At 46.3% G+C, this 26393-nt stretch overlaps 1 protein-coding gene across 1 annotated transcript in view; it reads right to left on the bottom strand.

Annotated features, from left to right (window-relative positions):
• The window catches only part of ptprb (protein tyrosine phosphatase receptor type b), a 135183-nt gene that overhangs the window by 46447 nt on the left and 62343 nt on the right, over nt 1–26393 (bottom strand). Inside the window, exons 13-16 of the mRNA XM_061715181.1 lie at nt 25430–25634; nt 23310–23407; nt 21973–22138; nt 21751–21881 (exon numbers count right to left, since the gene is read on the bottom strand). Of these exons, the coding sequence (XP_061571165.1) occupies nt 21751–21881; nt 21973–22138; nt 23310–23407; nt 25430–25634 (600 nt within the window). The remainder of the gene's footprint in view (nt 1–21750; nt 21882–21972; nt 22139–23309; nt 23408–25429; nt 25635–26393) is intronic.

The raw sequence follows: 26393 nt of genomic DNA, 5'->3' as shown, positions 1-26393 counted from the left end.
GTACCACCGTTACACCTCCATGTATTCCAGGTTACCACCGTTACACCTCCATGTATTCCAGGGTACCACCGTTACACCCCCATGTATTCCAGGGTACCACCGTTACACCTTCATGTATTCCAGGGTACCACCGTTACACCCCCATGTATTCCAGGGTACCACCGTTACACCTCCATGTATTCCAGGGTACCACCGTTACACCTCCATGTATTCCAGGGTACCACCGTTACACCCCCATGTATTCCAGGGTACCACCGTTACACCATGTATTCCAGGGTACCACCGTTACACCTCCATGTATTCCAGGGTACCACCGTTACACCTCCATGTATTCCAGGGTACCACCGTTAAACCCCCATGTATTCCAGGGTACCACCGTTACACCTCCATGTATTCCAGGGTACCACCGTTACACCTCCATGTATTCCAGGGTACCACCGTTACACCCCCATGTATTCCAGGGTACCACCGTTACACCTCCATGTATTCCAGGTTACCACCGTTACACCTCCATGTATTCCAGGGTACCACCGTTACACCTCCATGTATTCCAGGGTACCACCGTTACACCTCCATGTATTCCAGGGTACCAGCACCACCGTTACACCTCCATGTATTCCAGGGCACCACCGTTACACCCCCATGTATTCCAGGGTACCACCGTTACACCTCCATGTATTCCAGGGTACCACCGTTACACCTCCATGTATTCCAGGGTACCACCGTTACACCCCCATGTATTCCAGGGTACCAGTACCACCGTTACACCTCCATGTATTCCAGGGTACCAGTACCACCGTTACACCCCCATGTATTCCAGGGTACCAGTACCACCGTTACACCTCCATGTATTCCAGGGTACCACCGTTACACCTCCATGTATTCCAGGGTACCACCGTTACACCTCCATGTATTCCAGGGTACCACCGTTACACCTCCATGTATTCCAGGGTACCAGTACCACCGTTACACCCCCATGTATTCCAGGGTACCAGTACCACCGTTACACCTCCATGTATTCCAGGGTACCACCGTTACACCTCCATGTATTCCAGGGTACCACCGTTACACCCCCATGTATTCCAGGGTACCACCGTTACACCCCCATGTATTCCAGGGTACCACCGTTACACCTCCATGTATTCCAGGGTACCAGCACCACCGTTACACCTCCATGTATTCCAGGGTACCACCGTTACACCCCCATGTATTCCAGGGTACCACCGTTACACCCCCATGTATTCCAGGGTACCACCGTTACACCCCCATGTATTCCAGGGTACCACCGTTACACCTCCATGTATTCCAGGGTACCACCGTTACACCTCCATGTATTCCAGGGTACCACCGTTACACCCCCATGTATTCCAGGGTACCAGTACCACCGTTACACCTCCATGTATTCCAGGGTACCAGTACCACCGTTACACCCCCATGTATTCCAGGGTACCAGTACCACCGTTACACCTCCATGTATTCCAGGGTACCACCGTTACACCTCCATGTATTCCAGGGTACCACCGTTACACCCCCATGTATTCCAGGGTACCACCGTTACACCTCCATGTATACCAGGGTACCACCGTTACACCCCCATGTATTCCAGGGTACCACCGTTACACCTCCATGTATTCCAGGGTACCACCGTTACACCTCCATGTATTCCAGGGTACCACCGTTACACCTCCATGTATTCCAGGGTACCACCGTTACACCTCCATGTATTCCAGGGTACCACCGTTACACCCCCATGTATTCCAGGGTACCACCGTTACACTCCCATGTATTCCAGGGTACCAGTACCACCGTTACACCTCCATGTATTCCAGGGTACCAGTACCACCGTTACACCTCCATGTATTCCAGGGTACCACCGTTACACCCCCATGTATTCCAGGGTACCACCGTTACACCCCCATGTATTCCAGGGTACCACCGTTACACCTCCATGTATTCCAGGGTACCACCGTTACACCTCCATGTATTCCAGGGTACCAGCACCACCGTTACACCTCCATGTATTCCAGGTACCAGCACCACCGTTACACCCCCATGTATTCCAGGGTACCACCGTTACACCCCCATGTATTCCAGGGCACCACCGTTACACCCCCATGTATTCCAAAAAGTCGAAATTTCAACGAAAAAAAGTCGAAATGTCAAAAACGCACCAAAAACGCGTGAAATGTCGTGAAAAAAGTCAAAATTTTGAGAAAAAAGTCGAAATATCAAAAACGCACGAAATGTTGTGAAAAAACGCACGAAATGTTGTGAAAAAAGTGAAAATGTCGAGAAAAAAGTCAAAATTTCGGGAAAAAGTCGAAATTTCGAGAAAAAAGTGAAAATTTCGAGAAAAAAGTCGAAATTTTGACGAAAAAAAGTCGAAATGTCAAAAACACACGAAAAAACGCACGAAATGTTGTGAAAAAAGTGAAAATGTCGAGAAAAAAGTCAAAATTTCGGGAAAAAGTCGAAATTTCGCGAAAAAAGTGAAAATTTCGAGAAAAAAGTCGAAATTTTGACGAAAAAAAGTCTAAATTTTGAGAAAAAAGTTAAAATTTCAGGAAAAAAGTCAAAATTTTGAGAAAAAAGTGGAAATTTCGAGAAAAAAGTTGAAATTTTTTACGAAAAAAGTCGAAATTTTGAAAAAAAAAAAAGTCGAAATTTCAAGGAAAAAAAGTCGAAATGTCAAAAACGCACCAAAAACGCGTGAAATGTCGTGAAAAAAGTCAAAATTTTGAGAAAAAAGTCGAAATATCAAAAACGCACGAAATGTTGTGAAAAAACGCATGAAATGTTGTGAAAAAAGTGAAAATGTCAAGAAAAAAGTCAAAATTTCGGGAAAAAAGTCGAAATTTCGAGAAAAAAGTGAAAATTTCGAGAAAAAAGTCGAAATTTTGACGAAAAAAAGTCAAAATTTTGAGAAAAAAATTAAAATTTCGGGAAAAAAGTCGAAATTTCGAGAAAAAAGTCGAAATTTCGAGAAAAAAGTCGAAATTTTGACGATAAAAGTCGAAATTTTGAAAAAAAAGTCGAAATTTCAAGGAAAAAAAGTCGAAATGTCAAAAACACACGAAAAAACGCACGAAATGTACACCTCCATGTATTCCAGGGTACCAGCACCACCGTTACACCCCCATGTATTCCAGGGTACCACCGTTACACCTCCATGTATTCCAGGGTACCACCGTTACACCCCCATGTATTCCAGGGTACCAGTACCACCGTTACACCTCCATGTATTCCAGGGTACCAGTACCACCGTTACACCCCCATGTATTCCAGGGTACCAGTACCACCGTTACACCTCCATGTATTCCAGGGTACCACCGTTACACCCCCATGTATTCCAGGGTACCACCGTTACACCTCCATGTATTCCAGGGTACCACCGTTACACCTCCATGTATTCCAGGGTACCACCGTTACACCTCCATGTATTCCAGGGTACCACCGTTACACCTCCATGTATTCCAGGGTACCAGCACCACCGTTACACCCCCATGTATTCCAGGGTACCACCGTTACACCCCCATGTATTCCAGGGTACCACCATTACACCTCCATGTATTCCAGGGTACCACCGTTACACCCCCATGTATTCCAGGGTACCACCGTTACACCTCCATGTATTCCAGGGTACCACCGTTACACCTCCATGTATTCCAGGGTACCACCGTTACACCCCCATGTATTCCAGGGTACCACCGTTACACCTCCATGTATTCCAGGGTACCACCGTTACACCTCTATGTATTCCAGGGTACCACCGTTACACCTCAATGTATTCCAGGGTACCACCGTTACACCTCCATGTATTCCAGGGCACCACCGTTACACCCCCATGTATTCCAGGGTACCACCGTTACACCTCCATGTATTCCAGGGTACCACCGTTACACCCCCATGTATTCCAGGGTACCACCGTTACACCTCCATGTATTCCAGGGTACCACCGTTACACCCCCATGTATTCCAGGGTACCACCGTTACACCTCCATGTATTCCAGGGTACCACCGTTACACTCCCATGTATTCCAGGGTACCACCGTTACACCTCCATGTATTCCAGGGTACCACCGTTACACCTCCATGTATTCCAGGGTACCACCGTTACACCTCCATGTATTCCAGGGTACCAGCACCACCGTTACACCTCCATGTATTCCAGGTTACCACCGTTACACCTCCATGTATTCCAGGGCACCACCGTTACACCTCCATGTATTCCAGGGTACCACCGTTACACCTCCATGTATTCCAGGGTACCACCGTTACACCTCCATGTATTCCAGGGTACCACCGTTACACCCCCATGTATTCCAGGGTACCACCGTTACACCTCCATGTATTCCAGGGTACCACCGTTACACCCCCATGTATTCCAGGGTACCACCGTTACACCTCCATGTATTCCAGGGCACCACCGTTACACCCCCATGTATTCCAGGGTACCACCGTTACACCCCCATGTATTCCAGGGTACCACCGTTACACCTCCATGTATTCCAGGGCACCACCGTTACACCCCCATGTATTCCAGGGTACCACCGTTACACCTCCATGTATTCCAGGGTACCACCGTTACACCTCCATGTATTCCAGGGTACCACCGTTACACCCCCATGTATTCCAGGGTACCACCGTTACACCTCCATGTATTCCAGGGTACCACCGTTACACCTCCATGTATTCCAGGGTACCAGCACCACCGTTACACCTCCATGTATTCCAGTGTACCACCGTTACACCCCCATGTATTCCAGGGTACCACCGTTACACCTCCATGTATTCCAGGGTACCACCGTTACACCTCCATGTATTCCAGGGTACCAGCACCACCGTTACACCTCCATGTATTCCAGGGCACCACCGTTACACCCCCATGTATTCCAGGGTACCACCGTTACACCTCCATGTATTCCAGGGTACCACCGTTACACCTCCATGTATTCCAGGGTACCACCGTTACACCCCCATGTATTCCAGGGTACCACCGTTACACCCCCATGTATTCCAGGGTACCACCGTTACACCCCCATGTATTCCAGGGTACCAGCACCACCGTTACACCTCCATGTATTCCAGGGTACCACCGTTACACCTCCATGTATTCCAGGGTACCACCGTTACACCCCCATGTATTCCAGGGTACCAGCACCACCGTTACACCCCCATGTATTCCAGGGTACCACCGTTACACCTCCATGTATTCCAGGGTACCACCGTTACACCTCCATGTATTCCAGGGTACCACCGTTACACCCCCATGTATTCCAGGGTACCACCGTTACACCTCCATGTATTCCAGGGTACCACCGTTACACCTCCATGTATTCCAGGGTACCACCGTTACACCTCCATGTATTCCAGGGTACCACCGTTACACCTCCATGTATTCCAGGGTACCACCGTTACACCTCCATGTATTCCAGGGTACCACCGTTACACCTCCATGTATTCCAGGGTACCACCGTTACACCTCCATGTATTCCAGGGTACCACCGTTACACCCCCATGTATTCCAGGGTACCACCGTTACACCTCCATGTATTCCAGGGTACCACCGTTACACCTCCATGTATTCCAGGGTACCACCGTTACACCTCCATGTATTCCAGGGTACCACCGTTACACCACCATGTATTCCAGGTTACCACCGTTACACCTCCATGTATTCCAGGGTACCACCGTTACACCTCCATGTATTCCAGGGTACCACCGTTACACCTCCATGTATTCCAGGGTACCACCGTTACACCTCCATGTATTCCAGGGTACCAGCACCACCGTTACACCTCCATGTATTCCAGGGTACCACCGTTAAACCCCCATGTATTCCAGGGTACCACCGTTACACCTCCATGTATTCCAGGGTACCACCGTTACACCTCCATGTATTCCAGGGTACCACCGTTACACCCCCATGTATTCCAGGGTACCACCGTTACACCTCCATGTATTCCAGGTTACCACCGTTACACCTCCATGTATTCCAGGGTACCACCGTTACACCTCCATGTATTCCAGGGTACCACCGTTACACCTCCATGTATTCCAGGGTACCAGCACCACCGTTACACCTCCATGTATTCCAGGGCACCACCGTTACACCCCCATGTATTCCAGGGTACCACCGTTACACCTCCATGTATTCCAGGGTACCACCGTTACACCTCCATGTATTCCAGGGTACCACCGTTACACCCCCATGTATTCCAGGGTACCAGTACCACCGTTACACCTCCATGTATTCCAGGGTACCAGTACCACCGTTACACCCCCATGTATTCCAGGGTACCAGTACCACCGTTACACCTCCATGTATTCCAGGGTACCACCGTTACACCTCCATGTATTCCAGGGTACCACCGTTACACCTCCATGTATTCCAGGGTACCACCGTTACACCTCCATGTATTCCAGGGTACCAGTACCACCGTTACACCCCCATGTATTCCAGGGTACCAGTACCACCGTTACACCTCCATGTATTCCAGGGTACCACCGTTACACCTCCATGTATTCCAGGGTACCACCGTTACACCCCCATGTATTCCAGGGTACCACCGTTACACCCCCATGTATTCCAGGGTACCACCGTTACACCTCCATGTATTCCAGGGTACCAGCACCACCGTTACACCTCCATGTATTCCAGGGTACCACCGTTACACCCCCATGTATTCCAGGGTACCACCGTTACACCCCCATGTATTCCAGGGTACCACCGTTACACCCCCATGTATTCCAGGGTACCACCGTTACACCTCCATGTATTCCAGGGTACCACCGTTACACCTCCATGTATTCCAGGGTACCACCGTTACACCCCCATGTATTCCAGGGTACCAGTACCACCGTTACACCTCCATGTATTCCAGGGTACCAGTACCACCGTTACACCCCCATGTATTCCAGGGTACCAGTACCACCGTTACACCTCCATGTATTCCAGGGTACCACCGTTACACCTCCATGTATTCCAGGGTACCACCGTTACACCCCCATGTATTCCAGGGTACCACCGTTACACCTCCATGTATACCAGGGTACCACCGTTACACCCCCATGTATTCCAGGGTACCACCGTTACACCTCCATGTATTCCAGGGTACCACCGTTACACCCCCATGTATTCCAGGGTACCACCGTTACACCCCCATGTATTCCAGGGTACCACCGTTACACCTCCATGTATTCCAGGGTACCAGCACCACCGTTACACCTCCATGTATTCCAGGTACCAGCACCACCGTTACACCCCCATGTATTCCAGGGTACCACCGTTACACCCCCATGTATTCCAGGGCACCACCGTTACACCCCCATGTATTCCAAAAAGTCGAAATTTCAACGAAAAAAAGTCGAAATGTCAAAAACGCACCAAAAACGCGTGAAATGTCGTGAAAAAAGTCAAAATTTTGAGAAAAAAGTCGAAATATCAAAAACGCACGAAATGTTGTGAAAAAACGCACGAAATGTTGTGAAAAAAGTGAAAATGTCGAGAAAAAAGTCAAAATTTCGGGAAAAAGTCGAAATTTCGAGAAAAAAGTGAAAATTTCGAGAAAAAAGTCGAAATTTTGACGAAAAAAAGTCGAAATGTCAAAAACACACGAAAAAACGCACGAAATGTTGTGAAAAAAGTGAAAATGTCGAGAAAAAAGTCAAAATTTCGGGAAAAAGTCGAAATTTCGCGAAAAAAGTGAAAATTTCGAGAAAAAAGTCGAAATTTTGACGAAAAAAAGTCTAAATTTTGAGAAAAAAGTTAAAATTTCAGGAAAAAAGTCAAAATTTTGAGAAAAAAGTGGAAATTTCGAGAAAAAAGTTGAAATTTTTTACGAAAAAAGTCGAAATTTTGAAAAAAAAAAAAGTCGAAATTTCAAGGAAAAAAAGTCGAAATGTCAAAAACGCACCAAAAACGCGTGAAATGTCGTGAAAAAAGTCAAAATTTTGAGAAAAAAGTCGAAATATCAAAAACGCACGAAATGTTGTGAAAAAACGCATGAAATGTTGTGAAAAAAGTGAAAATGTCAAGAAAAAAGTCAAAATTTCGGGAAAAAAGTCGAAATTTCGAGAAAAAAGTGAAAATTTCGAGAAAAAAGTCGAAATTTTGACGAAAAAAAGTCAAAATTTTGAGAAAAAAATTAAAATTTCGGGAAAAAAGTCGAAATTTCGAGAAAAAAGTCGAAATTTCGAGAAAAAAGTCGAAATTTTGACGATAAAAGTCGAAATTTTGAAAAAAAAGTCGAAATTTCAAGGAAAAAAAGTCGAAATGTCAAAAACACACGAAAAAACGCACGAAATGTACACCTCCATGTATTCCAGGGTACCAGCACCACCGTTACACCCCCATGTATTCCAGGGTACCACCGTTACACCTCCATGTATTCCAGGGTACCACCGTTACACCCCCATGTATTCCAGGGTACCACCGTTACACCTCCATGTATTCCAGGGTACCACCGTTACACCTCCATGTATTCCAGGGTACCAGTACCACCGTTACACCCCCATGTATTCCAGGGTACCAGTACCACCGTTACACCTCCATGTATTCCAGGGTACCACCGTTACACCCCCATGTATTCCAGGGTACCACCGTTACACCTCCATGTATTCCAGGGTACCACCGTTACACCTCCATGTATTCCAGGGTACCACCGTTACACCTCCATGTATTCCAGGGTACCACCGTTACACCTCCATGTATTCCAGGGTACCAGCACCACCGTTACACCCCCATGTATTCCAGGGTACCACCGTTACACCCCCATGTATTCCAGGGTACCACCATTACACCTCCATGTATTCCAGGGTACCACCGTTACACCCCCATGTATTCCAGGGTACCACCGTTACACCTCCATGTATTCCAGGGTACCACCGTTACACCTCCATGTATTCCAGGGTACCACCGTTACACCCCCATGTATTCCAGGGTACCACCGTTACACCTCCATGTATTCCAGGGTACCACCGTTACACCTCTATGTATTCCAGGGTACCACCGTTACACCTCAATGTATTCCAGGGTACCACCGTTACACCTCCATGTATTCCAGGGCACCACCGTTACACCCCCATGTATTCCAGGGTACCACCGTTACACCTCCATGTATTCCAGGGTACCACCGTTACACCCCCATGTATTCCAGGGTACCACCGTTACACCTCCATGTATTCCAGGGTACCACCGTTACACCCCCATGTATTCCAGGGTACCACCGTTACACCTCCATGTATTCCAGGGTACCACCGTTACACTCCCATGTATTCCAGGGTACCACCGTTACACCTCCATGTATTCCAGGGTACCACCGTTACACCTCCATGTATTCCAGGGTACCACCGTTACACCTCCATGTATTCCAGGTTACCACCGTTACACCTCCATGTATTCCAGGGCACCACCGTTACACCTCCATGTATTCCAGGGTACCACCGTTACACCTCCATGTATTCCAGGGTACCACCGTTACACCTCCATGTATTCCAGGGTACCACCGTTACACCCCCATGTATTCCAGGGTACCACCGTTACACCTCCATGTATTCCAGGGTACCACCGTTACACCTCCATGTATTCCAGGGTACCACCGTTACACCTCCATGTATTCCAGGGTACCACCGTTACACCCCCATGTATTCCAGGGTACCACCGTTACACCTCCATGTATTCCAGGGTACCACCGTTACACCCCCATGTATTCCAGGGTACCACCGTTACACCTCCATGTATTCCAGGGCACCACCGTTACACCCCCATGTATTCCAGGGTACCACCGTTACACCCCCATGTATTCCAGGGTACCACCGTTACACCTCCATGTATTCCAGGGCACCACCGTTACACCCCCATGTATTCCAGGGTACCACCGTTACACCTCCATGTATTCCAGGGTACCACCGTTACACCCCCATGTATTCCAGGGTACCACCGTTACACATCCATGTATTCCAGGGTACCACCGTTACACCTCCATGTATTCCAGGGTACCAGTACCACCGTTACACCTCCATGTATTCCAGGGTACCACCGTTACACATCCATGTATTCCAGGGTACCACCGTTACACCTCCATGTATTCCAGGGTACCAGTACCACCGTTACACCTCCATGTATTCCAGGGTACCACCGTTACACCTCCATGTATTCCAGGGTACCACCGTTACACCCCCATGTATTCCAGGGTACCACCGTTACACCTCCATGTATTCCAGGGTACCACCGTTACACCTCCATGTATTCCAGGGTACCAGTACCACCGTTACACCTCCATGTATTCCAGGGTACCACCGTTACACCTCCATGTATTCCAGGGTACCACCGTTACACCTCCATGTATTCCAGGGTACCACCGTTACACCTCCATGTATTCCAGGGTACCACCGTTACACCTCCATGTATTCCAGGGTACCACCGTTACACCTCCATGTATTCCAGGGTACCACCGTTACACCTCCATGTATTCCAGGATACCACCGTTACACCCCCATGTATTCCAGGGTACCACCGTTACACCCCCATGTATTCCAGGGTACCACCGTTACACCTCCATGTATTCCAGGATACCACCGTTACACCCCCATGTATTCCAGGGTACCACCGTTACACCCCCATGTATTCCAGGGCACCACCGTTACACCTCCATGTATTCCAGGGTACCAGTACCACCGTTACACCCCCATGTATTCCAGGGTACCACCGTTACACCCCCATGTATTCCAGGGTACCACCGTTACACCTCCATGTATTCCAGGGTACCACCGTTACACCTCCATGTATTCCAGGGTACCAGCACCACCGTTACACCCCCATGTATTCCAGGGTACCACCGTTACACCTCCATGTATTCCAGGGTACCACCGTTACACCTCCATGTATTCCAGGGTACCACCGTTACACCTCCATGTATTCCAGGGTACCAGCACCACCGTTACACCTCCATGTATTCCAGTGTACCACCGTTACACCCCCATGTATTCCAGGGTACCACCGTTACACCCCCATGTATTCCAGGGTACCACCGTTACACCTCCATGTATTCCAGGGTACCAGCACCACCGTTACACCCCCATGTATTCCAGGGTACCACCGTTACACCCCCATGTATTCCAGGGTACCACCGTTACACCTCCATGTATTCCAGGGTACCACCACCACCGTTACACCTCCATGTATTCCAGGGTACCACCGTTACACCCCCATGTATTCCAGGGTACCACCGTTACACCTCCATGTATTCCAGGGTACCACCGTTACACCTCCATGTATTCCAGGGTACCACCGTTACACCTCCATGTATTCCAGGGTACCACCGTTACACCCCCATGTATTCCAGGGTACCACCGTTACACCTCCATGTATTCCAGGGTACCACCGTTACACCCCCATGTATTCCAGGGTACCACCGTTACACCTCCATGTATTCCAGGGTACCACCGTTACACCTCCATGTATTCCAGGTTACCACCGTTACACCTCCATGTATTCCAGGGTACCACCGTTACACCCCCATGTATTCCAGGGTACCACCGTTACACCTTCATGTATTCCAGGGTACCACCGTTACACCCCCATGTATTCCAGGGTACCACCGTTACACCTCCATGTATTCCAGGGTACCACCGTTACACCTCCATGTATTCCAGGGTACCACCGTTACACCCCCATGTATTCCAGGGTACCACCGTTACACCATGTATTCCAGGGTACCACCGTTACACCTCCATGTATTCCAGGGTACCACCGTTACACCTCCATGTATTCCAGGGTACCACCGTTAAACCCCCATGTATTCCAGGGTACCACCGTTACACCTCCATGTATTCCAGGGTACCACCGTTACACCTCCATGTATTCCAGGGTACCACCGTTACACCCCCATGTATTCCAGGGTACCACCGTTACACCTCCATGTATTCCAGGTTACCACCGTTACACCTCCATGTATTCCAGGGTACCACCGTTACACCTCCATGTATTCCAGGGTACCACCGTTACACCTCCATGTATTCCAGGGTACCAGCACCACCGTTACACCTCCATGTATTCCAGGGCACCACCGTTACACCCCCATGTATTCCAGGGTACCACCGTTACACCTCCATGTATTCCAGGGTACCACCGTTACACCTCCATGTATTCCAGGGTACCACCGTTACACCCCCATGTATTCCAGGGTACCAGTACCACCGTTACACCTCCATGTATTCCAGGGTACCAGTACCACCGTTACACCCCCATGTATTCCAGGGTACCAGTACCACCGTTACACCTCCATGTATTCCAGGGTACCACCGTTACACCTCCATGTATTCCAGGGTACCACCGTTACACCTCCATGTATTCCAGGGTACCACCGTTACACCTCCATGTATTCCAGGGTACCAGTACCACCGTTACACCCCCATGTATTCCAGGGTACCAGTACCACCGTTACACCTCCATGTATTCCAGGGTACCACCGTTACACCTCCATGTATTCCAGGGTACCACCGTTACACCCCCATGTATTCCAGGGTACCACCGTTACACCCCCATGTATTCCAGGGTACCACCGTTACACCTCCATGTATTCCAGGGTACCAGCACCACCGTTACACCTCCATGTATTCCAGGGTACCACCGTTACACCCCCATGTATTCCAGGGTACCACCGTTACACCCCCATGTATTCCAGGGTACCACCGTTACACCCCCATGTATTCCAGGGTACCACCGTTACACCTCCATGTATTCCAGGGTACCACCGTTACACCTCCATGTATTCCAGGGTACCACCGTTACACCCCCATGTATTCCAGGGTACCAGTACCACCGTTACACCTCCATGTATTCCAGGGTACCAGTACCACCGTTACACCCCCATGTATTCCAGGGTACCAGTACCACCGTTACACCTCCATGTATTCCAGGGTACCACCGTTACACCTCCATGTATTCCAGGGTACCACCGTTACACCCCCATGTATTCCAGGGTACCACCGTTACACCTCCATGTATACCAGGGTACCACCGTTACACCCCCATGTATTCCAGGGTACCACCGTTACACCTCCATGTATTCCAGGGTACCACCGTTACACCCCCATGTATTCCAGGGTACCACCGTTACACCCCCATGTATTCCAGGGTACCACCGTTACACCCCCATGTATTCCAGGGTACCACCGTTACACCTCCATGTATTCCAGGGTACCACCGTTACACCTCCATGTATTCCAGGGTACCAGCACCACCGTTACACCTCCATGTATTCCAGGTACCAGCACCACCGTTACACCCCCATGTATTCCAGGGTACCACCGTTACACCCCCATGTATTCCAGGGCACCACCGTTACACCCCCATGTATTCCAAAAAGTCGAAATTTCAACGAAAAAAAGTCGAAATGTCAAAAACGCACCAAAAACGCGTGAAATGTCGTGAAAAAAGTCAAAATTTTGAGAAAAAAGTCGAAATATCAAAAACGCACGAAATGTTGTGAAAAAACGCACGAAATGTTGTGAAAAAAGTGAAAATGTCGAGAAAAAAGTCAAAATTTCGGGAAAAAGTCGAAATTTCGAGAAAAAAGTGAAAATTTCGAGAAAAAAGTCGAAATTTTGACGAAAAAAAGTCAAAATGTCAAAAACACACGAAAAAACGCACGAAATGTTGTGAAAAAAGTGAAAATGTCGAGAAAAAAGTCAAAATTTCGGGAAAAAGTCGAAATTTCGCGAAAAAAGTGAAAATTTCGAGAAAAAAGTCGAAATTTTGACGAAAAAAAGTCTAAATTTTGAGAAAAAAGTTAAAATTTCAGGAAAAAAGTCAAAATTTTGAGAAAAAAGTGGAAATTTCGAGAAAAAAGTTGAAATTTTTTACGAAAAAAGTCGAAATTTTGAAAAAAAAAAAAGTCGAAATTTCAAGGAAAAAAAGTCGAAATGTCAAAAACGCACCAAAAACGCGTGAAATGTCGTGAAAAAAGTCAAAATTTTGAGAAAAAAGTCGAAATATCAAAAACGCACGAAATGTTGTGAAAAAACGCATGAAATGTTGTGAAAAAAGTGAAAATGTCAAGAAAAAAGTCAAAATTTCGGGAAAAAAGTCGAAATTTCGAGAAAAAAGTGAAAATTTCGAGAAAAAAGTCGAAATTTTGACGAAAAAAAGTCAAAATTTTGAGAAAAAAATTAAAATTTCGGGAAAAAAGTCGAAATTTCGAGAAAAAAGTCGAAATTTCGAGAAAAAAGTCGAAATTTTGACGATAAAAGTCGAAATTTTGAAAAAAAAGTCGAAATTTCAAGGAAAAAAAGTCGAAATGTCAAAAACACACGAAAAAACGCACGAAATGTACACCTCCATGTATTCCAGGGTACCAGCACCACCGTTACACCCCCATGTATTCCAGGGTACCACCGTTACACCTCCATGTATTCCAGGGTACCACCGTTACACCCCCATGTATTCCAGGGTACCAGTACCACCGTTACACCTCCATGTATTCCAGGGTACCAGTACCACCGTTACACCCCCATGTATTCCAGGGTACCAGTACCACCGTTACACCTCCATGTATTCCAGGGTACCACCGTTACACCCCCATGTATTCCAGGGTACCACCGTTACACCTCCATGTATTCCAGGGTACCACCGTTACACCTCCATGTATTCCAGGGTACCACCGTTACACCTCCATGTATTCCAGGGTACCACCGTTACACCTCCATGTATTCCAGGGTACCAGCACCACCGTTACACCCCCATGTATTCCAGGGTACCACCGTTACACCCCCATGTATTCCAGGGTACCACCATTACACCTCCATGTATTCCAGGGTACCACCGTTACACCCCCATGTATTCCAGGGTACCACCGTTACACCTCCATGTATTCCAGGGTACCACCGTTACACCTCCATGTATTCCAGGGTACCACCGTTACACCTCTATGTATTCCAGGGTACCACCGTTACACCTCAATGTATTCCAGGGTACCACCGTTACACCTCCATGTATTCCAGGGCACCACCGTTACACCCCCATGTATTCCAGGGTACCACCGTTACACCTCCATGTATTCCAGGGTACCACCGTTACACCCCCATGTATTCCAGGGTACCACCGTTACACCTCCATGTATTCCAGGGTACCACCGTTACACCCCCATGTATTCCAGGGTACCACCGTTACACCTCCATGTATTCCAGGGTACCACCGTTACACTCCCATGTATTCCAGGGTACCACCGTTACACCTCCATGTATTCCAGGGTACCACCGTTACACCTCCATGTATTCCAGGGTACCACCGTTACACCTCCATGTATTCCAGGGTACCAGCACCACCGTTACACCTCCATGTATTCCAGGTTACCACCGTTACACCTCCATGTATTCCAGGGCACCACCGTTACACCTCCATGTATTCCAGGGTACCACCGTTACACCTCCATGTATTCCAGGGTACCACCGTTACACCTCCATGTATTCCAGGGTACCACCGTTACACCCCCATGTATTCCAGGGTACCACCGTTACACCTCCATGTATTCCAGGGTACCACCGTTACACCCCCATGTATTCCAGGGTACCACCGTTACACCTCCATGTATTCCAGGGCACCACCGTTACACCCCCATGTATTCCAGGGTACCACCGTTACACCCCCATGTATTCCAGGGTACCACCGTTACACCTCCATGTATTCCAGGGTACCAGTACCACCGTTACACCTCCATGTATTCCAGGGTACCACCGTTACACATCCATGTATTCCAGGGTACCACCGTTACACCTCCATGTATTCCAGGGTACCAGTACCACCGTTACACCTCCATGTATTCCAGGGTACCACCGTTACACCTCCATGTATTCCAGGGTACCAGTACCACCGTTACACCCCCATGTATTCCAGGGTACCACCGTTACACCCCCATGTATTCCAGGGTACCACCGTTACACCTCCATGTATTCCAGGGTACCACCGTTACACCTCCATGTATTCCAGGGTACCACCGTTACACCTCCATGTATTCCAGGGTACCACCGTTACACCTCCATGTATTCCAGGGTACCACCGTTACACCCCCATGTATTCCAGGGCACCACCGTTACACCTCCATGTATTCCAGGGTACCAGTACCACCGTTACACCCCCATGTATTCCAGGGTACCACCGTTACACCCCCATGTATTCCAGGGTACCACCGTTACACCTCCATGTATTCCAGGGTACCACCGTTACACCTCCATGTATTCCAGGGCACCACCGTTACACCTCCATGTATTCCAGGGTACCACCGTTACACCCCCATGTATTCCAGGGTACCACCGTTACACCTCCATGTATTCCAGGGTACCACCGTTACACATCCATGTATTCCAGGGTACCACCGTTACACCTCCATGTATTCCAGGGTACCAGCACCACCGTTACACCCCCATGTATTCCAGGGTACCACCGTTACACCTCCATGTATTCCAGGGTACCACCGTTACACCTCCATGTATTCCAGGGTACCACCGTTACACCTCCATGTATTCCAGGGTACCAGCGTTACACCCCCATGTATTCCAGGGTACCACCGTTACACCTCCATGTATTCCAGGGTACCACCGTTACACCTCCATGTATTCCAGGGTACCACCGTTACACCCCCATGTATTCCAGGGTACCACCGTTACACCCCCATGTATTCCAGGGTACCAGCACCACCGTTACACCTCCATGTATTCCAGGGTACCAGCACCACCGTTACACCTCCATGTATTCCAGGGTACCACCGTTACACCTCCATGTATTCCAGGGTACCAGCACCACCGTTACACCTCCATGTATTCCAGTGTACCACCGTTACACCCCCATGTATTCCAGGGTACCACCGTTACACCCCCATGTATTCCAGGGTACCACCGTTACACCTCCATGTATTCCAGGGTACCAGCACCACCGTTACACCCCCATGTATTCCAGGGTACCACCGTTACACCCCCATGTATTCCAGGGTACCACCGTTACACCTCCATGTATTCCAGGGTACCACCACCACCGTTACACCTCCATGTATTCCAGGGTACCACCGTTACACCCCCATGTATTCCAGGGTACCACCGTTACACCTCCATGTATTCCAGGGTACCACCGTTACACCTCCATGTATTCCAGGGTACCACCGTTACACCTCCATGTATTCCAGGGTACCACCGTTACACCTCCATGTATTCCAGGGTACCACAGTTACACCTCCATGTATTCCAGGTTACCACCGTTACACCTCCATGTATTCCAGGGTACCACCGTTACACCTCCATGTATTCCAGGGTACCACCGTTACACCTCCATGTATTCCAGGGTACCACCGTTACACCCCCATGTATTCCAGGGTACCACCGTTACACCTCCATGTATTCCAGGGTACCACCGTTACACCCCCATGTATTCCAGGGTACCACCGTTACACCTCCATGTATTCCAGGTACCAGCACCACCGTTACACCCCCATGTATTCCAGGGTACCACCGTTACACCTCCATGTATTCCAGGGTACCACCGTTACACCTCCATGTATTCCAGGGTACCACCGTTACACCTCCATGTATTCCAGGTACCAGCACCACCGTTACACCCCCATGTATTCCAGGGTACCACCGTTACACCTCCATGTATTCCAGGGTACCACCGTTACACCTCCATGTATTCCAGGGTACCACCGTTACACCTCCATGTATTCCAGGGCACCACCGTTACACCTCCATGTATTCCAGGGTACCACCGTTACACCTCCATGTATTCCAGGGAACCACCGTTACACCTCCATGTATTCCAGGGTACCACCGTTACACCCCCATGTATTCCAGGGTACCACCGTTACACCTCCATGTATTCCAGGGTACCACCGTTACACCTCCATGTATTCCAGGGTACCACCGTTACACCTCCATGTATTCCAGGGTACCACCGTTACACCTCCATGTATTCCAGGGTACCACCGTTACACCTCCATGTATTCCAGGGTACCACCGTTACACCTCCATGTATTCCAGGGTACCACCGTTACACCTCCATGTATTCCAGGGTACCACCGTTACACCTCCATGTATTCCAGGGTACCACTGTTACACCCCCATGTATTCCAGGGTACCACTGTTACACCTCCATGTATTCCAGGGTACCAGCACCACCGTTACACCTCCATGTATTCCAGGGTACCACCGTTACACCTCCATGTATTCCAGGGTACCAGCACCACCGTTACACCCCCATGTATTCCAGGGTACCAGCACCACCGTTACACCTCCATGTATTCCAGGGTACCACCGTTACACCTCCATGTATTCCAGGGTACCACCGTTACACCCCCATGTATTCCAGGGTACCACCGTTACACCCCCATGTATTCCAGGGTACCACCGTTACACCCCCATGTATTCCAGGGTACCACCGTTACACCCCCATGTATTCCAGGGCACCACCGTTACACCCCCATGTATTCCAGGGTACCACCGTTACACCCCCATGTATTCCAGGGTACCACCGTTACACCTCCATGTATTCCAGGGTACCAGCACCACCGTTACACCCCCATGTATTCCAGGGTACCACCGTTACACCTCCATGTATTCCAGGGTACCACCGTTACACCTCCATGTATTCCAGGGTACCACGTTACACCTCCATGTATTCCAGGGTACCACCGTTACACCTCCATGTATTCCAGGGTACCACCGTTACACCTCCATGTATTCCAGGGTACCACCGTTACACCCCCATGTATTCCAGGGTACCAGCACCACCGTTACACCCCCATGTATTCCAGGGTACCACCGTTACACCTCCATGTATTCCAGGGTACCAGCACCACCGTTACACCTCCATGTATTCCAGGGTACCAGCACCACCGTTACACCTCCATGTATTCCAAAAAGTCGAAATTTCAACGAAAAAAAGTCGAAATGTCAAAAACGCACCAAAAACGCGTGAAATGTCGTGAAAAAAGTCAAAATTTTGAGGAAAAAGTCAAAATGTCGAGAAAAAAAGTCGAAACTTCGGGAAAAAATTTTGACGATAAAAAGTCGAAATTTTGAGAAAAAAGTCGAAATTTTGAGAAAAAAGTCGAAATGTCAAAAACGCACGAAATGTTGTGAAAAAACATACAAAATGTGGAGAAAAAAGTCAAAATTTCGGGAAAAAAGTCAAAAATTCGAGAAAAAAGTGAAAATTTCGGAAAAAAAGTCTAATACATCATTAAGAATATGTTACACTATTAAAACTAATACATCATTAAAACTAATAAATCATTAAGAATATGTTACACACGGACGCACCAGTGGGTTACATACAATATTAAAAATAATACAAATATTAAAAATAATAAATAATACGTTACGCGCACAGAGCTGAATCATAGGGCGACATATTTTAGAAAATCATTTATTCTGAAAGAATAAATAAAAACGTAAATGTGAGTCGCTGATCGTCAGTTACTGTCCCGGTGTTTTAACTTATTTACTTATTTAGATCAATACAAATGACAATATAAACAATAACAATATCATATCAAAATCACAGTATTATATAAAATATTATCAATATTTCAAAATACGCTAATAACAATACATTTACTAAATATTTCAATGTAAAATCAATAGGCTAATAGAATCACAATAAACACAAAATAGGTGGTTAAAAAATTCGAAATTTTGACGAAAAAAAGTCAAAATTTTGAGAAAAAAGTGGAAATTTCGAGAAAAAAGTTGAAATTTTGACGAAAAAAGTCGAAATTTTGAAAAAAAAAGTCAAAATTTCAAGGAAAAAAAGTCGAAATGTCAAAAACACACGAAAAAACGCACAAAATGTACACCTCCATGTATTCCAGGGTACTACAGGACTAGAGGACTAGAGGACCAGGGTACTACAGGACTAGAGGACTAGAGGACCAGGGTACTACAGGACTAGAGGACCAGGGTACTACAGGACTAGAGGACCAGGGTACTACAGGACTAGAGGACCAGGGTACTACAGGACTAGAGGACCAGGGTACTACAGGACTAGAGGACTAGAGGACCAGGGTACTACAGGACTAGAGGACCAGGGTACTACAGGACTAGAGGACTAGAGGACCAGGGTACTACAGGACTAGAGGACTAGAGGACCAGGGTACTACAGGACTAGAGGACCAGGGTACTACAGGACTAGAGGACTAGAGGACCAGGGTACTACAGGACTAGAGGACTAGAGGACCAGGGTACTACAGGACTAGAGGACCAGGGGACTACAGGACTAGAGGACCAGGGTACTACAGGACTAGAGGACCAGGGGACTACAGGACTAGAGGACCAGGGTACTACAGGACTAGAGGACCAGGGGACTACAGGACTAGAGGACCAGGGTACTACAGGACTAGAGGACCAGGGGACTACAGGACTAGAGGACCAGGGTACTACAGGACTAGAGGACCAGGGTACTACAGGACTAGAGGACCAGGGGACTACAGGACTAGAGGACCAGGGTACTACAGGACTAGAGGACTAGAGGACCAGGGTACTACAGGACTAGAGGACCAGGGTACTACAGGACTACAGGACTAGAGGACCAGGGTACTACAGGACTAGAGGACTAGAGGACCAGGGTACTACAGGACTAGAGGACCAGGGTACTACAGGACTAGAGGACCAGGGTACTACAGGACTAGAGGACCAGGGTACTACAGGACTAGAGGACCAGGGTACTACAGGACTAGAGGACTAGAGGACCAGGGTACTACAGGACTAGAGGACCAGGGTACTACAGGACTAGAGGACTAGAGGACCAGGGTACTACAGGACTAGAGGACCAGAGGACCAGGGTACTACAGGACTAGAGGACCAGGGTACTACAGGACTAGAGGACTAGAGGACCAGGGTACTACAGGACTAGAGGACTAGAGGACTAGAGGACTAGAGGACCAGGGTACTACAGGACTACAGGACTAGAGGACCAGGGTACTACAGGACTAGAGGACTAGAGGACCAGGGTACTACAGGACTAGAGGACCAGGGTACTACAGGACTACAGGACTAGAGGACCAGGGTACTACAGGACTAGAGGACTAGAGGACCAGGGTACTACAGGACTAGAGGACCAGGGTACTACAGGACTAGAGGACCAGGGTACTACAGGACTAGAGGACCAGGGTACTACAGGACTAGAGGACCAGGGTACTACAGGACTAGAGGACTAGAGGACCAGGGTACTACAGGACTAGAGGACCAGGGTACTACAGGACTAGAGGACCAGAGGACCAGGGTACTACAGGACTAGAGGACCAGGGTACTACAGGACTAGAGGACTAGAGGACCAGGGTACTACAGGACTAGAGGACTAGAGGACTAGAGGACTAGAGGACCAGGGTACTACAGGACTAGAGGACTAGAGGACTAGAGGACTAGAGGACCAGGGTACTACAGGACTAGAGGACCAGGGTACTAGAGGACTAGAGGACTAGAGGACCAGGGTACTACAGGACTAGAGGACCAGGGTACTAGAGGACTAGAGGACTAGAGGACTAGAGGACTAGAGGACCAGGGTACTAGAGGTACTAGAGAGAGACTACAGGACTAGAGGACCAGGGTACTAGAGGACTAGAGGACTAGAGGACCAGGGTACTAGAGGACTAGAGGACTAGAGGACCAGGGTACTAGAGGACTAGAGGACTAGAGGACTAGAGGACTAGAGGACCAGGGTACTAGAGGTACTAGAGAGAGACTACAGGACTAGAGGACGGGTCTCACCGTGGTGCTCAGGGACACGGCGTACAGGTCCACGTCTCCGTCTCCAGGCGTCCAGGTCGTCTTCAGTTCCCCGTCAGACTCGGTTCTGCCGCGCTGAGGAACCAGACGCAGGTTCCCCACCGTGCTGGGAACTGTGGAGAAACGGGACCTGGGTCAGGGTCTGGACCAGGACCAGGACCAGGACCAGGACCTGGACCTGAAACCAGAACCAGGACCACCCACCCGTCCGGGCCTCCAGCCGCTGGGCCGTCTGCAGCGGCCCGCTGAAGGTGGACACTAGGACCTTGTAGAGCCGTCCGGGCGTCAGGGACGTCAACAGGAAGTGCTGGTTCTGGGAGCCCAGGGTGACGGGGGGGAACACCCGGGTGTCGTTGAACAGCAGGGACACCTGGGGGGACAGGGGCATCATGGGTAACGACATCACAGGCCTGATGACATCACAGACCTGTGATTGACAGCTGTCTACCGTTGTGGGCGGGGCCTCTCACCTCGTTTTAAAAATTCGAAATTTTCGACGAAAAAAAGTCGAAATGTCAAAAACGCCAAAAAACGCATGAAATGTCGTGAAAAAAGTCAAAATGGCGAGAAAAAAAGCTGAAATTTTGGGAAAAAAGTCGAAATATCGAGAAAAAAGTCGAAATATCGAGAAAAAAGTCGAAATTTCGATGAAAAAAAGTCGAAATGTCAAAAACGCACTAAAAAACGCACGAAATGTTGTGAAAAAAGTCAAAATGTCGAGAAAAAAAAGGCGAAATATCGAGAAAAAAGTCGAAATTTCAACGAAAAAAAGTCGAAATGTCAAAAACGCAACAAAAACGCATGAAATGTTGTGAAAAAAGTCAACATTTTGAGGAAGAAGTCAAAATGTCGAGAAAAAAAGTCGAAATTTTGAGAAAAAAGTCAAAATTTTGACGAAAAAAAGTTTAATTTTGAGAAAAAAGTTGAAATTTCGACGAAAAAAAGTCGAAATGTCAAAAACGCATGAAATGTCATGAAAAAAGTCAGAATTTTGAGGAAAAAGTCAAAATGTCGAGAAAAAAAGTCAAAATTTCGGGAAAAAAGTCAAAATTTCGGGAAAAAAGTCAAAATATCGAGAAAAAAGTCAAAATTTCAAGAAAAAAGTTGAAATTTTGACGAAAAAAAGTTGAAATTTTGAGAAAAAAGTCGAAATTTCGAGAAAAAAGTCAAAATTTCGGGAAACAAGTGGAAATATCGAGAAAAAAGTCGAAATTTCAACGAAAAAAAGTCGAAATGTCAAAAACGCAACAAAAACGCATGAAATGTTGTGAAAAAAGTCAACATTTTGAGGAAGAAGTCAAAATATCGAGAAAAAAGTCAAAATTTCAAGAAAAAAGTTGAAATTTTGACGAAAAAAAGTTGAAATTTTGAGAAAAAAGTCGAAATTTCGACGAAAAAAAGTCGAAATGTCAAAAACGCATGAAATGTCGTGAAAAAAGTCAAAATTTTGAGGAAAAAGTCAAAATGTCGAGAAAAAAAGTCGAAATTTCGTGAAAAAAGTTGAAATTTTGAGAAAAAAGTCGGAATTTCCGAAATTTCACCTCGTAGTGGTCCACGTCTCCGGGGGCGGGGCTCCACGTCACGTTCAGCTCGGTCGTTCCTGCGTTGCCTAGCGACAGGTTTCCCACGGCGGCAGGAACTGCAGGAAACACGGAGGTTTCACAAACATTAATGACATAAATTAATGTTACAAACGTTTGCCTGACTCAGCTGATATTTATATACGACTACCATATCATTTTAGTGTTTTGTTGTTTATATTTTCTGTGTTTTATTCATTTTCCGCTAGCTGATTAGCAGCGCTGCAGTTTACCGTTGCCATGGCAACCGGGCTGTAACACGTCACATGTAAAGGATAAATGATTGATTATATTATTGAGTTAATTGTTGTGTGACTAAAGGCATAAGGGAATAATATCATTGTTTTATAAGATAATAAGAATTGTAGATACTATAAATATAGAACGCATAGTTTCATTAGCCTTATATAGAATTGATCATTTTTAATCATAACCACCTATTTTATGTTTATTGTGATTCTATTAGCCTATTGATTTTACATTGAAATATTTAGTGAATGTATTGTTATTAGCGTATTTTGAAATATTGATATTATTTTATTTAATACTGTGATTTTGATATTATATTGTTATTGTTTATATTGTCATTTGTATTGATCTGAATAAGTAAATAAGTTAAAACACCGGGACAGTAACTGACGATCAGTCGACTCACATTTCCCTTTTTATTTATTTATTCTTTCAGAATAAATTATTTTCTAAAATATGTCGCCCTAAGATTTAGCTCTGTGGGCGTAACCTATTTTTAATTATTTATTATTTTTAATATTGTGTGTAACCCACTGGTGCGTCCGTGTGTGTAACATATTCTTAATGATGTATTAGTTTTAATGATTTATTATTTTAATATTTATCCCACTGGTGCGTCCGTGTGTGTAACATATTCTTAATGATGTATTAGTTTTAATGATTTATTATTTTAATATTTATCCCACTGGTGCGTCCGTGCGTGTAACATATTTATAATTATTTATTATTTTTAATAATTTATTAGTTTAATATCTATCTCACTGGTGCGTCCGTGCGTGTCGCTGCTTGCAGCTTTAATTATTTTTAATATTTTTATTTTTATTAATATTGTATGTAACTCACTGGTGCGTCCGTGCGTGTAACATATTTATAATTATTTATTATTTTTAATGATGTATTAGTTTTAATATTTATCTCACTGGTGCGTCTGTGTGTGTAACATGTTTTTAATGATTTATTATTTTTAATATTTTTATTTTTATTAATATTGTATGTAGCCCACTGGTGCGTCCGTGTGTAACATATTCTTAATGATGTATTAGTTTTAATGATGTATTAGTTTAATATTTAACCCACTGGTGCGTCCGTGTGTAACATATATTAAATTATTTATTAGTTCTAATATCTATCTCACTGGTGCGTCCGTGTGTAACATATTTATAATTATTTATTATTCTTAATGATTTATTAGTTCTAATATTTATCTCACTGGTGCGTCCGTGTGTAACATATATTAAATTATTTATTATTTTTAATATTTAACCCACTGGTGCGTCCGTGTGTAACATATTTATAATTATTTATTAGTTTTAATGATGTATTAGTTTAATATTTACTGGTGCGTCCGTGCGTGTCGCTGCTTGCAGCTTTAATTATTTTTAATATTTTTATTATTTTTAATATTATGTGTATCCCACTGGTGCGTCCGTGCGTGTAACATATTTTTAATTATTTGTATGTTTAATTATTTATTATTTTTAATATTGTATGTAACTCACTGGTGCGTCTGTGTGTAACATATTTTTAATTATTTATTTTTATTAATATTGTATGTAACCCACTGGTGCGTCCGTGTGTAACATATTTTTAATTATTTATTTTTATTAATATTGTATGTAACTCACTGGTGCGTCCGTGCGTGTAACATATTCTTAATGATGTATTAGTTAATTAATATTAATATTTAACCCACTGGTGCGTCCGTGTGTAACATATTTTTAATTATTTATTATTCTTAATGATGTATTAGTTTAATATTTATCTCACTGGTGCGTCCGTGCGTGTAACATATTTATAATTATTTATTATTTTTAATATTATATCTAGCCCACTGGTGCGTCCGTGCGTGTCGGCGGCGCGGGCGTATCCTCCGCTCCTCGTCTCCACGGTGACGGTGTAGAGCCGGCCCGGTACCAGGTCCGAGAACACCACCTCGTTGTTTCCGGCCGAGACGCTGCGGTTCTGCAGAACCTGGTGGTTGAACCGGATCAGAACCAGGTACCGGTCCAGATCCCCGGCAGCGTGACGCCAGTACACCTGGAAACAGGGTCAGAACCGGGTCAGAACCAGTACCGGGTCAGAACCAGTACACCTGGAAACAGGGTCAGAACCGGGTCAGAACCAGTACCGGGTCAGAACCAGTACCGGGTCAGAACCAGAACCGGGTCAGAACCAGTACCGGGTCAGAACCAGTACCGGGTCAGAACCAGTACCGGGTCAGAACCAGTACCGGGTCAGAACCAGTACCGGGTCAGAACCAGTACCGGGTCAGAACCAGTAGACCTGGAAACAGGAGAGTAACGTGACCACGGAGGCACCGGGAACTGGTAAATTAAATTAATAAATTAATAAAATAATAAATAAATAAATACAAGAATAAATAAATAAATAAATAAATAAATAAATAAATAAATAAATAAATAAATAAATAAATAAATAAATAAATAAATAAATAAATACTATTAAAAATAAATAAATAAATAAAATAAAATAAAATAAGAAAAAAAGGCGCAGGCAGGTGGAAGCAGCAGCGGGATGACCAGGGGGGATGGGGGTGGGGGGGCCGCAGGCCAGAACGCAGCTCCTGAAGCTCCAGCCTGCAAACATGTGCGTTTTTTCGTACGTTATTTTGTACGTTTTTTCGTAAATTTTTTCGTACGTTTTTTCGTACGTTTTTTCGTACATTTCTTTCATACGTTTTTTTTCGTACGTTTTTTCGTACGTTTTTTGTACGTTTTTTTTTTGTACGTTTTTTCGTGCGTTTTTTCGTACGTGTGTTTTTTCGTGCGTTTTTTC

Source organism: Cololabis saira, chromosome 23 (genome assembly GCF_033807715.1).
Source record: "Cololabis saira isolate AMF1-May2022 chromosome 23, fColSai1.1, whole genome shotgun sequence".
NCBI classification, from domain to species: Eukaryota; Metazoa; Chordata; class Actinopteri; order Beloniformes; family Belonidae; genus Cololabis; species Cololabis saira.
Note: the sequence above shows the minus strand (reverse complement) of the source record. Positions and strands in the feature narration are given on the sequence as shown.